This window comes from Epinephelus fuscoguttatus, linkage group LG21, assembly GCF_011397635.1.
Source record: "Epinephelus fuscoguttatus linkage group LG21, E.fuscoguttatus.final_Chr_v1".
In the NCBI taxonomy this organism is placed as follows: Eukaryota; Metazoa; Chordata; class Actinopteri; order Perciformes; family Serranidae; genus Epinephelus; species Epinephelus fuscoguttatus.
In genome coordinates, this window is record NC_064772.1 from 5,606,371 (window position 1) to 5,619,134 (window position 12,764).

Sequence of the window (12,764 nt, forward strand, 5' to 3'; positions counted from 1 at the left end):
ATCCTCAGAGGTTGACCCTTGCCAAATACAAACTGCGAATGATGTTCAGTCTAGTTGCTTTGTGGCAAGTAACAGACAAACACAAGCCCATCACAACATAACTACATTAACAAGCATTTTGGCAACACAACAGCAACTTGGCGATAATGTAGCTGGTCTCACTGTTGCTGTGTCGCTTTTTGGTTCATGCCCCTGGTACTCCAGCAGTGTAGCAGGGGCATGACCCAAAAACTAACCAAATTAAATTTGTGCAACATAAAAATGCTGCTACATTTTCTATTATTTTGGTAGTCACAGTATTTAAAAGTCACCACAATGCAGGAATCAAAGTCTCTGAAATTCAAATTTTCATGGGAGAGGACACCACCACTACCAAAGCTGGGACATCAACAAAAGCATGTAGTTAGGTTTGGTTCTACATTCAAACAGGAACCAAACAGCGGGCTTCCGGGTAAAAGTCTGGGGTTTGTTGTATGCAAATACCACCCCTGCTGCCCACCCTGTGTGGACTTTCCAGCTCCTTATATTATGTCACTGGCAGCATTTCAAACTGATGCCATTCAGGTGCGCATCATTCCGCCACAACAGGTGCGGTCCAGCCACCTCATTGACTAACGCTGTGCGTTTACAACTGATGGCGTATCACAACATTGCGAAAGGTTCCATCCAGCCAGATTACAAACTGACAACACCCAGCAGCATATCATTCTGTCGTGAAAGGTGGCTTCTGGCGTCAGTGTCTGACTCCAAAATCACTGTCAAAGCGGTGGTCTTTCACAAGTTTGGAGTGAGAAAGGGTTGGTTGGTCAGAGCGATCAAAAGTTCTAAGTAAGCAAAGTCCTGTCCAGTAACAAGTGAAGCTTGATTTTGTTTGACTATTGCTCATAAAAGAGGTACTGATTTGGATTATTTTTGCACAGAAATCTGGATTGTTAAAATCTACCAGTTTTCTTGCAGTTTGATCTCTTTTTGCTTGTGACATAATTTCTTTATTTGAAAATACAGTTGATTTGAGTTAATTCTCTAAAAATAGCACAATATACAGATTCCTTGAAGAATTTAGATTGATGACTTTCTTTCTTGTGCATGCTGAAAGGCACTTTGGGAAATGTAGGAGGTTCTCAGCTTGGATATAAGTAGGTGAGAGGAGGGTAACCTTGAGGCTTTCCTACAAATCTGTACCAAATACAGTTCTGGGGAGTATTCCTTTAAATATCCAACTCTGTTTTTGTGTTGAAGTTATGTGATGATGTCTGGCGTGACTTTTAAGATGTAGATAAATCTTTTTTTTTTAACAAGAATGAATAACATTGTCTCTGGCAGCTTGTCATAGAGGATTTTTCAAAGTATTTCCAGCAGCACAGATGACAGCCAAACTCATTCATATTCATAACAACAACATTTATTTATACGTGCTCATGAATATTGTGCATTTAGCGGCGATCCGTTTGTTCAAAGCTCCCTCTTCCTTCCTGCCCTGTGGTTTTCCTCCCGTCCTCCGTCACCTCCGTCTGGCTGTCCCTCCCAATTAGGAAGGATCTAAGTGGGGAGATTAACGAGAGGAGAGAGCCTCCGGTTCACACACACACACACACACGCACACACACATCACAGCCACTTAATAGAATACTAATTGATTTCGGCTCTTTTCTGGACCGATGGAGGGGATGGATGGTGGAAGAAGTAAAGGAGAAGAGAGGGATGGGAGGTGCTTTGATGAAGGAGTGTCTCTTCTTCCAGTCCTCATTCATTCAGATAAACAGAGGAGACAGGAAGAGGAACATGGACTTTAATCTAATTATGTAATCTGTACAGAGAGAGGAGGAATGAAGAAAGAAAAGAAGATAGTGAATGAGGAAGGAGGTAAAGTCACTTGATTTCATACATCACATGATGTTAGATCCCCTAAATCTCAAATCCAGGTTCAATTTCTCACATTTTTTTAGTTAGTTTAACATTCTCCATCATCTCTTCCTTACTTAATTTCAATTTATTTATTAATTTCCTGCTTCTTCTTTGTTACAGTTTCACAGCTTTCATTAGTTATAAATAGTCCAGTCTGACAGCTTTGTTTTCTTTCTGGTTTTTAAGTTGCTCCTAACCTTTGGGTAGAAAGTAATCTGGGAAAGGCAAGAAAAATAATGGCAATATTGGAAAATACATCCGCCGCCTGCAGCTCTCCCCTCTCTGTCCTAAGCCCCTCCCACCAGACAACCATGGTTCTATGCACAAGCTTCATACAGTAACCAAATGTTTCCTGTACATGGGTTTATTTCATATTATTTCATTGTAGAGTTCCCTCTTGGCAGCTGTCGCGGCTAAAATTAGGTCACTGCAAACCCTCCAGTGCCAGGTGTCACACCTAGCTGGTGGCCAGCTGCAGCACCAGGTCTAACTTGTGTAATGGCAGCAACATAAAGTTTGCTGCTCTGGCAGTGAGTCTGGGCTGTCCAGTCAGCGACTGTTGATAAACTGAGAAAGCGCACTTAGATTCATTTCCTGTATCTGTGTCATGTGAGTTTTGTCACTGCCCCGCCTGTTTAGGAGACTAGCAGGAGTCTGTTCATTCCAATGGGATAAGTTTAGGTTTTATTTACTTTATTAATCCCCTGAGGGGAAATTCAATGTTTTCACTCTTGCTTGTCAATTACACACAGGTCTGAAAGACACACACATGCACAAACAGGACCTATACATGCACAAAGTGGAGAGATGTCAGAGTGAACGTGAACGTCATTACAGATTATGACTGTTTCCTTCACCTATAGTCAATGAAGTAAATACTGGACACATTTTTCACAAGCCCCATACTTTCTAAACATTCTAACACTGACATGACTTTGTCAGACAGAGAGATCAGGAGAAAATTAACTTTGCTAAAGACATGTCTCTGTTTTAGCAACACAATCTTGTGAGACCTGACAACAACTAATGTGATCTTACACTCAGTTGATATCAGACATTAAGTTAGCAGATAAAAACGAGCAGCAAAATAAGGAACAAAAATTTGTACTTCTGTGAATCTGATTTCATCCATCGACCCAACTAAATGTACATTTCCAAATGAGGTGGGGGTTTGGGGGAAAAATGACCATGCCCACGCAGGAGATTGGAAGTGTATACCATTTCGTACCACTGGCACAGCTTGTAATGTTGTATCTTCTGTTATAGTGTCTTTAGTCCAGTCCCCCAGAACTGCAGTTTGAGCTGGCTGGATTTTTGTTTCTGTGGCTGCTGTGGCCACTGTCACCAGAGCTGCTGCCCGCTCTCCTCCTAGCGAGGTGGTACATCTGCATTTTTAGAACAGCCAACAGGAATGCCCTCTCTCATCACAGGCTAGGAGCCTGAAAACCCGAAAGCCTGAAAACAGAGCCAAAAGGAGATGTAGAAGTCTATTTTTTTCTCAGACCACTTGCATTACAGTGTGACCGAAGTTTATGATGGGGATTTTAGCTCAATGACTCCAACCTCAGTTTTAAATACAATTTCAACTGGAACTGGAGGAAGAGTGGAATTTACTCCAATTACTGTAAAATAGCAATATACACACATCTCGGTTGTGTGTGTGTGTGTGTGTGTGTGTGTGTGTGTGTGTGTGTGTGTGTGTGTGTGTGTGTTTTCTGTTTAATCACACTATTTTTTTACACAGTCATTTTACTTATGCATTTTGCACGATATATTGAAACAAAGTATTTGAAAATGATAAAATTGTGAAACAGCGATCTTACGTGTATTTGACTTAAAACATCATACATCGGTTTAAACCAGGCCTCTAACTGTACACATAGGTCACTCAGAGGTATAGCGGGAGGAAATGCAATTGCATAGGATCTGTTTCTTTTCATTTTTGTTGAACAGACAGTAGTAAAAGTGCAAAGACTAAATCCTCCTGCTAAGGACTGAGGGAACATTTTGTCCCTTGCCAGCTGTGGTAAACTATTTTTATTATTTAAAAAAATAAGGAATATGTTAAACACTTGTGTCTCATAATGTAGAAACTGCACTGTATCAAACGGAAAATACTAAATACAGGTTGTGTTTTCTCGTCTTGTGATCATCACATCTGGGTGATGCCGTTGAATGTCTGTTAGCATAATGGATGTTTCCATTCACAGACTCTACAACAGTGGAGCAATGCCAACACCATCCTCGTACTATATACAACTCTCTCTGTTGCTGTTGTAGCTGACTGGGAACCTGAAGGCAGGTCTTCCAACTATGCTGGCCATAGTGCGACTGACCTGCACACCAGTCAGCTTGTGCTATTCTTAGTGTATGGCTAAAAGTTTCCAGGTAGAACTTGCGCTTGTGAACTTTGGTTTCACATTCCACAACAAACGGACAAAATCAGTCTCTCATATCAGCCTGTGGTTATATCTCGACAAGGCCATTAACTTGGACTACTGTCCTTGTCCCAGTATACAAGCAGGGGAGGGGAATTGATTTATTGACCAAAGTATGCCCGACTCCGCTACGATAGGTGGTGATATGCCCCCTTTCAGCTTGTTAGTATCGTTCCTTTTCCGGTTGACCTCTTATGTCACAGACCAAATAATCAACAAACAAGTTAGCTACCATTAGCTAGTGGCAAACAGGTGCTGACACAGCATGAATTGTGTCTCCTCAAACATCCAAAAATGCATGGCTCCAGATGTAGATTTCGCCATGTTGTTACCAGAAGAAGAGGCTGAGCAGTTTAATTCGCTGCATGCAGCTCTACCGTGAAATGAGATTTCACCTGTTTTAAACAGTCAAGTTTGTGTTAAAGTTGCAGTGATTGGACAAATTTGCATCAGCACTCAGAACTCACAGGGATTAGCTGCATTTGTTTCTGTTTGCATCTGTTGCAACTGCACTATCATGAAATCCTGGAGGGACTGACCCATGGGGTACATTAACCTCCACCCACTGGGTGACGTAGTTGAAGGACTTCACCTCAGAAACAAGAAATGAGAAGTGACAAAGATAAAAAACCAGAATGGCAGATTAGGGATGTATATGTATGAAAAAAAGGAGCCTTCCTTCTCTCTTCCTCCCTCCTCAGGGGTTTACAGTATCACATCTCCTGGTTCTCCCCTCTTTATGTGAAGGCAGCACGATGCTTTCAAGGGCGTTGGCAGCTGCAGGAGTTTCCTCTCATCTTTACCTCCTTCTGTCTATCGATCTTTCTCTTTATCTCTCTCCCTCCCTCTCTCTCTCTCCATCTCATAGTCGCATTTTCTCTCCAGCTGAATGAAACCCAACACTCCTCTTTCAAGCTTGTCCATCATCATCCACTTATCTCCCTCTCTCTCTGTTTCCCAGTCACTTTCACCATCTCTCGCCCTCCTTCCCCTCCCTGCGAATGTAACGTTACACTCCTCTTTGAAGCTCAACCCCTCTCCCTCCATCCCTTTATCTCTCCATTTCTTTCTCCATCCTACCATCTGCCCGAGTCTGACATAAAATCGATCGTGTTTTTGGCTTCTTCGTTTTTTTATGATGTTTTGGCTGTGATGCTGTCGGCCATGTTTCCTGTCCTCCTCTGACCTCGTTGAAGCTTTCTGCCTTCCTTCTTTCCTTTCCTTCTTATTACTGTCAACATGAACAAATGTTTCCTTTAAGATCACACAACAAATGCTGCTGAAAGAATACTGTGTTTTAATTTGTGGGTTTTGTTAGTTATATCTGAGACTTGGTACCAAGAGGAAAAACAGTTTTTGATATGTAAATTTGTGAAATAGAACAACCCAATCGCCAGAAAAAATGTTGGCATTGTACATTTCTGCAAACTACAGGTACAGAACAATTGCATGTTATTATGTAGCAGATACCTTGAATCTCTATGTTTCAACAAGGCTGTGGTTAATGTGTGGTTAGGTTTAGGCATAAAAAATCACTTTGTTACGGTTAGGAAAAGATCATGTTTTTCTTAAAATAAGAGGGCACAGTCCCTGCTGTAAACACAGCAACAGCATTTGAGAGCTAAAAAACAGCTGGAAAATCAGCGACTGGTGTCTAAAAACACCCACACTGGAGGCTGAAGTGCTGCTGAAAAAAGCTATGGTTTGCTATAAACACCCAGGTTTGGGGCTTTAAAAGCAGAAGAAAAAACAGTGACAGGGCACGAAAAACATCCACATTTGAAAACAGCAACACTTAAATAAATAAAATAAAGACAGTTATTAAACCAGTTTCAACATCCATCTTTGTTGGTTTCATGCAACAAAATTTGCATCATGTTTAATGAAAGCCTAAATAATGATAAGTAAACGTGCATGTGCTACAAATGTATTTCCTCGGCTGTGTACAACCAACTTAAGTATGAATGCGCGACACTGAGTGAATGTGACGTTACCGCTCGGTGTGAAACAGTCAAACAGTCCAAACTGGGACTGAAATAGAATATCTCAGCAGTTATAATGAAACCTACAGAACTCCCTCTGTGAGCAACTCCTCTGAGGTATTTATAGATGCGCGCGCACACACACACACACACACACACACACACACAGTGTTGGGTAAAGTCAGATGTGTGTAAAGACAGAACAGAAAATAAGTTGTCAAGCTGATCTGTCTCACTTTTGGTTTAATTGGTGCAGCGAGAGATTCACAGAATTTTAATTGCTTCGGATAAAAATTTCCCCACACTCTCAATCTCATTTCACACACACACGCACGCACACACACACAGCTCTACACATTATCATCCTCTCTGTTTCCCTTTAGAAAAGCACAAATTAAAGTTTCATTTAAAAAGTAAAAGGCCTTCTTCTGTTTGTAGCTGCATGCCGATGAGTTTTGTTTCTGTCATGTAAAAGTTCTGATAAAATCACCACACGCAGAAACATGTTTCACACTGCTGAATGAGATGTTAATATCAAAAGTTATTCTCTCTCACTTTTCAAATGAACTTCTTGTGATTCCTGTAACACAGTGGAGATTCAGTGTTAGCAGGTTTGGGTCCTTTTCACATTTGATCTGTTACTGGTACCTCAAATATGGTACTGTTACCCAATAATACCTTTTGTAGGCTCATGACAAAAATGTAATAGATGTTAAATCTCCCCAAAATAGAGATGTAGAGAGCAATGGGTCCCAAGATAAATCCAAGAGGTCAAAAGGAAACAGTTGAAAATTGAAACCATTAGCCCCCAAGGAAAAAATCACACTTATTCTTAGAGTCGTAACTGAGTCATATCTGAGCACACAGATATGAAACACATCAGTTTAGATTCACTATCACATACACTGACTGAGGATATCATTATCTCTGATGTTCATAGTCAACAAGCAAACAATAAATTCACTTGGAAACTACAGGGAAAAAGGACGCCCCTTACAAGTGCAGAACTTGCTTGAGAATCATCACATTTTTAAGTTTTCCTTAGTATCAAATTATCCAGTTGTCTGTACACCTATGGCTACACTGCAAACAGAGCCACTAATGACAAATTCAGTATACTTTCAATGGTGTCAATTTGCCAATATAAAACAATAAATGTCTATAAATCCACTTGAAAATCAAAAAAAAAGAAAAAAAGACAGCCCTTGTATGTGCAGAACCTGTCTGAGAAATATCATCATTTTAGGTTCTCTCAGTATCAAACTAATCCAGTGATAGTTGTCAGCACATTTATGGGTACACTGCAAATGGGAGATGCTAATGAATAATATGTCTGGTTTTTTGGGTTTTTTTTTTTTTTTTACACAATGGTGCAAATTTGCCAAAATACTGTGTGTAAACTGTATCCAAAGCTGCTGTCTGCTTTCAACCTCACCACACTCATCTTCAATCTACTTTCTTCCATTTCTCTGTCCATCACTCCTCTGCCTGTATATTTTCCATTACTGAGTTGTGTGTGTGTGTGTGTGTGTGTGTGTGTGTCAGATGCATGTATGACAGAGAACTATATGCTTATTTTTCATGCATAACTAAACGTGTCCAAATTTATTGTACATATTCCAGTTTACTTTGCAACGTGTGAGTGTGTGTGTGCGTGCATGCGTACGTGCGTACATGAGTGTATATGTGTGTGTTTCAGGTGTCACTGTATTGCCCCCCCCCCCCACCCGCTATGTGGGCTGGATAATGGAGACATCAATTATTCAACAACGACACAGTCTATCGCATGAAATACCATTGACTCTGAGTGTGTGTGTGTGTGTGTGTGTGTGTGTGTGTGTGTGTGTGTGTGTGCGCGCACACTTATGTTTGTGTCACTTGGTTCATTTTCTTTATCCAACTCTCTCTGACATTTCCACCAAATGTGCTAATGATCAATTATTCACCAGATCCTGAGAGACTGAATGAATGAATGGATGGATGGATGAATGAATGAATGAGAGAGATATGTATTTATTTATTGTAGATCTGTGTTTTATTGCCTTGTATGTCACTTTGTCAATTGGTAGAGGAGGAATAGGAGGAGGAGGAGATTTAAGGATGAAAAGACAAGAACAAAACAAGTGATGGAAGAGAAAGAGAGAGAGAAAAGGAAAAGAAAAGAGAATGGGAGGAAAAGAACAACTTTGTCCATTGCAAAGTTATTTTGATTTGTAGTGTGTGGCTCACACACACACAACACACATGTAGCAAAAATAAACACAATACATGTTGTCTGGTTTTCTTGATTACTGTAAGAACCACCCAGACAAAAACCTGACTTCATTCCCACAGTAATAACACTTTAATTAACATCTAAACAGACCTGGCACTGTGTTCTGTGTATTTTTATAGTGACATGTCTCCCTCCCCCCTCCCTCTCATACTGCTCCCCCTCTCTCCTCCACTTTTTCCTCTCTTCTTCTCCCTCCTCCTCCTCCTTCTTCTTTCCATCTCCCTCATCCCCCCTGACCCCTCTCCCTCACCATCCTTCTCCCCCACTCACTCCTTCGCTCTCTCTTCCTCCTCTCTCCCCCTCTGTCACCCTCTCTCCCTCTCTCAGGACCGGCAGGCGGAGTCACTGTTATCGCATCATCTACCGCCACATGGAGCGGACTCTGACCCAGCAGGAGGTTCGACTCGTCCAGGAGCAAATTGAACGCGCCTCCGAGACCGAGCTTGGCGTCCAGGGCAGATACTGAATGGCACACGTGCACACATACACACACACACACACACACACACACACACACACACACACTCACTCAATTGGCTGCAGCTTCGTCACGTCGTTGTAGCTGTGATATTTTATATTTTGCTGCAGGGGGAAACGTGTTGACTTTAATACCAACGTCACGCTCAGCTTTTGATGCTGCTGCCAACACACACACACACACACACACACACACACACACACACATACGGTACGTCATCTTGTGTTTTCTCCTCTTCAGATTGAAAAGTCTAAATTTGACGTGTGTCATCTCTAATTTCCTAAAACATCCTGTGTGTGTGTGTGTTGAGTCGGCGGTCACGCACCGCAGCTTCAAGCCACTGCAACGTGTCGATTCAGATTTTCTGACGGCAGCCAGAAGCAGCCGAACCTCAGCAGCTGTTCTGTTGCTGATCACAGACCAGAGAGGATGACTGTAACAACAGTATTCTCTCTTTTTCAGCAGATTCACACTGACATCTTATACTAAAGGAAAATTCCAACACTTTTCTTCATTTCTATCAGTTATAATAAATTAATGCTCAACAAGGTTAAGTCCTGCTATCTTAGAGGTAACAGCTTAAATTATGACCATAAGATTTAGGTCGACATAAACTGAAATGATGCTTTAATTTTTAACAACACCTATAAATTTGCTTTTCTTTTTTTTTTTAAGGTTAAGTCCAGGGACTTTTTGTTCTTGAGATGACATTAGGTTAATATGATGATATGCAGCATTCAAATTCAATTTTTTAACAAGTCAAATACACAGTGGGAGGGAATATCTATGATTTAAATGATTGAACAACTGTGAGATTCAATCATTTCATTAATTTTCTGTGACCACTTATACTGTTGGGGGTCGCGGGAGGGCTTGAGCCTATCCCAGCTGACACTGGATGAGAGGCGGGGTATACCCTGGACAGGTCGCCAGACTATTGTAGGGCTAATATATAGAGACAAACAACCATTCACGCTCACATTCACACCAACGTGAATTCACACCTACGGGCAATTTATTGTCACCAGTTAACCTGCATGTCTTTGGACTGTGGGATTAAGACGGGATATCCGGAGAAAACCCACACTGACACGGGAAGAACATGCAAACTCCACACAGAAGGGCTCCCCCTGGTTTGAACCAGGAACCCTCGTGCTGTGAGGTGACAATGCTAGACACTTTACCACCGTGCCGCCACAACCTGAGATGACTTCAAATGTTTTTAAAGGAATACTTCACCCACAAAATAATAATTTGCACATCAGTTAGTCACCCTGTGTTGCACTGAATTTGTGAAGAAAGCTTTGTTTTTCTCACATGCCTCCTCCACACTAAATGAAGAATCCCAAAACAGAAAAAAAAACTCTTAATGAGCTGAAGTCATAGGGGTCCAAATTTAACAACCGCCAAACTATATCAAAACATCCGTTTACAAAATCTCACAAAACTTGTGCAGTCAAATCCAAGTCTCATTAATCCAGTCATATGCTCACGTATACTAGTCTAAGTCACTGCATGTGGACTGTGGCTATAAACCTGCCATTGGCTGACTATTTAGACCAGCATCCTCTCTCCCTTTTGCTTTCTGTGTGTCACCATTTCCGAATCCATTTCACTACAGTAAACAACAACCTGCAAATTAACAACTTAGTTGCTGAAAATGGCAAGTTTTGACAAAGATTTGGATTGTGCAACAAGGCATGCCTGCTTTGTTCTTTATGTGAATTGTTGTTAAGATCTATAACGAATAAAACAACCTGTTAACCACCTCTTTGTAAATCTTCACATGTTGATCTGTTTTCTGATAGTCTGAGTTAATCTGCTACATCAATTCGTTTTTCTCACAGTCATACCCTGACTCCTCACCGGATCAGCAAACTTTCTGTCGCCACTGTCAGTGGAGCCGTTCTCCACCTGGAGAGTCTGCCTGGTTGGCACAAGCTAACATCCAGCACTGGGCTGTTAAATGGTCCCAACAAACTCACACTAATACAGAAATGGCTCAACTCTGCTAAGGCCACCTGCTGTTTCGCCAGTCGTCGCCATGTCTTAGCAAAGAAAGGCCAACTAGCATGTTTGTTTTGCGCCTGCATGAGAGGAAATAACTCTTTGTTGTCTGTATTTATCATTCAAAAAGGAAAACCAGAAGAACGTCTTGATGCTAGTTAGCCGGTTACCACATTAACAACATAATCCAGTGTTGAAAGAACAGAGCATATTTACCGTGCACCAGTGAACAATAACACAAACCATCAGGAAAAGTTTCTGCTGAAGGCCTCAGTGGATAAAGTAAAACAACCTCACCTTATATCACAAGTTTGTTTTGGCTTTACTTCCTGTTGACTTTAGCTCTTAATTTATTTTACTCACTTCCGTTTCTCTTCTCATGCGCTGAGCTGGACTGACAATCAGAGAGATTTATTCACCTGTGAACTCCGTCATCACTGACACTGATTCAACATGATGAATCAGCAGACAAAATGTCAACTACGCTGATGAAGCCAACGGTGCAGGACATACTGCAACACCGGCAACAGACGCCTAAATTTGACTGATGGCCAACCGTCGGCTTGGTGTGTCAGGGCCTCTGGGTAATGTTAGCCATATCATGCTAACAGTTAGCCCTGTCACTGTGTGTGTTCCCACTGATTGGTTTAAAGAAACACAAACGAGCCAGAGCGTTTTTTTTTTACCTATAGCAGAAAGAAAATCAGTGAATCTAGGATTTTCTCAAATGTTACACAGTGCTGTGGTGATGGGTCTGACTATGTGAAACAGTGCCCAGACACAAAGACTTTTCCATCGGGAAACTGAACTTTTTTGCTGTTGCTAAATGTGGACCCCTGTTACTTAACTTCATCAAGAATTTTCTTCCCCTTTTTGGATTCTTCGTTCACAGTGGAGGCACGTGAGAAAAATAAGTTTGTTTGTTTTTTATTAAATGTAACACAGGGTGAGTGATATACAAATGATCATTTTGTGGGTGAAGTGTTCCCTTAAAAACCTAAACTTTCCCCTGAAAAACTTACGAGTCATATCCTTCAAATTAACGTAATGAGTTAAATTTCTGAACAAAACCTTACTTGTCTGTGCACCAGATGAAATGTTCGATCTGAATTTAAAGAATCCACATTCTTAATTTGTGTCACCATGTTCTGAACTTTAAACTCTTAACAGTTTCAGGACTAAAGTAGTAAAACTCAAGAGGAGAAAACACTGAACACAAACCCTTCACAGGTTCTTTATTCATCTTTACTCAACTGCTTCAGCTTCAGTCAGCTGAACATGAATGAAGACTCTGGTGTTTGGATGTTCACAGAAACAGAACACCAAATCAAAATATCAGAGAAGTTTTTTTGATTCTTATGAATAGAAAATGTCTGTAGCTTTAACTGAAGCTGAGTGTTTGTATGTTTTGTTTTTTGTTTTCTGACGGGTTTGTATCTTTAGATTTGAACATTAAAACTGTTTGTTACATGCTTCTCCCTGTGTATCATTATTTACCTTCAAAAATGTTTCCACTGACTTCACATGAACAGATGCTGATGAAGTCAAAGGAAATTGACAAAAATCTACACATCCTGAAATAACAGTAGGAGACAGATTTTACAGGTGATAAAATGATTTTTAAAAAGTCACACTTTATCTTATTAGAATGCAAAAAATAAAAGGAAATAAAGTCAGCA

General features: G+C 40.8%; 1 protein-coding gene across 1 annotated transcript in view; it reads left to right on the top strand.

The window, feature by feature from the left end:
* The window catches only part of fars2 (phenylalanyl-tRNA synthetase 2, mitochondrial), a 244,645-nt gene extending 232,090 nt beyond the window's left edge, over nt 1-12,555 (top strand). The window contains exon 11 of the mRNA XM_049565812.1: nt 8,928-12,555. Coding sequence (XP_049421769.1) covers nt 8,928-9,066 — 139 coding nt within the window. The 3' untranslated portion in view covers nt 9,067-12,555. The remainder of the gene's footprint in view (nt 1-8,927) is intronic.
* Nucleotides 12,556-12,764: the final 209 nt, after the last annotated feature.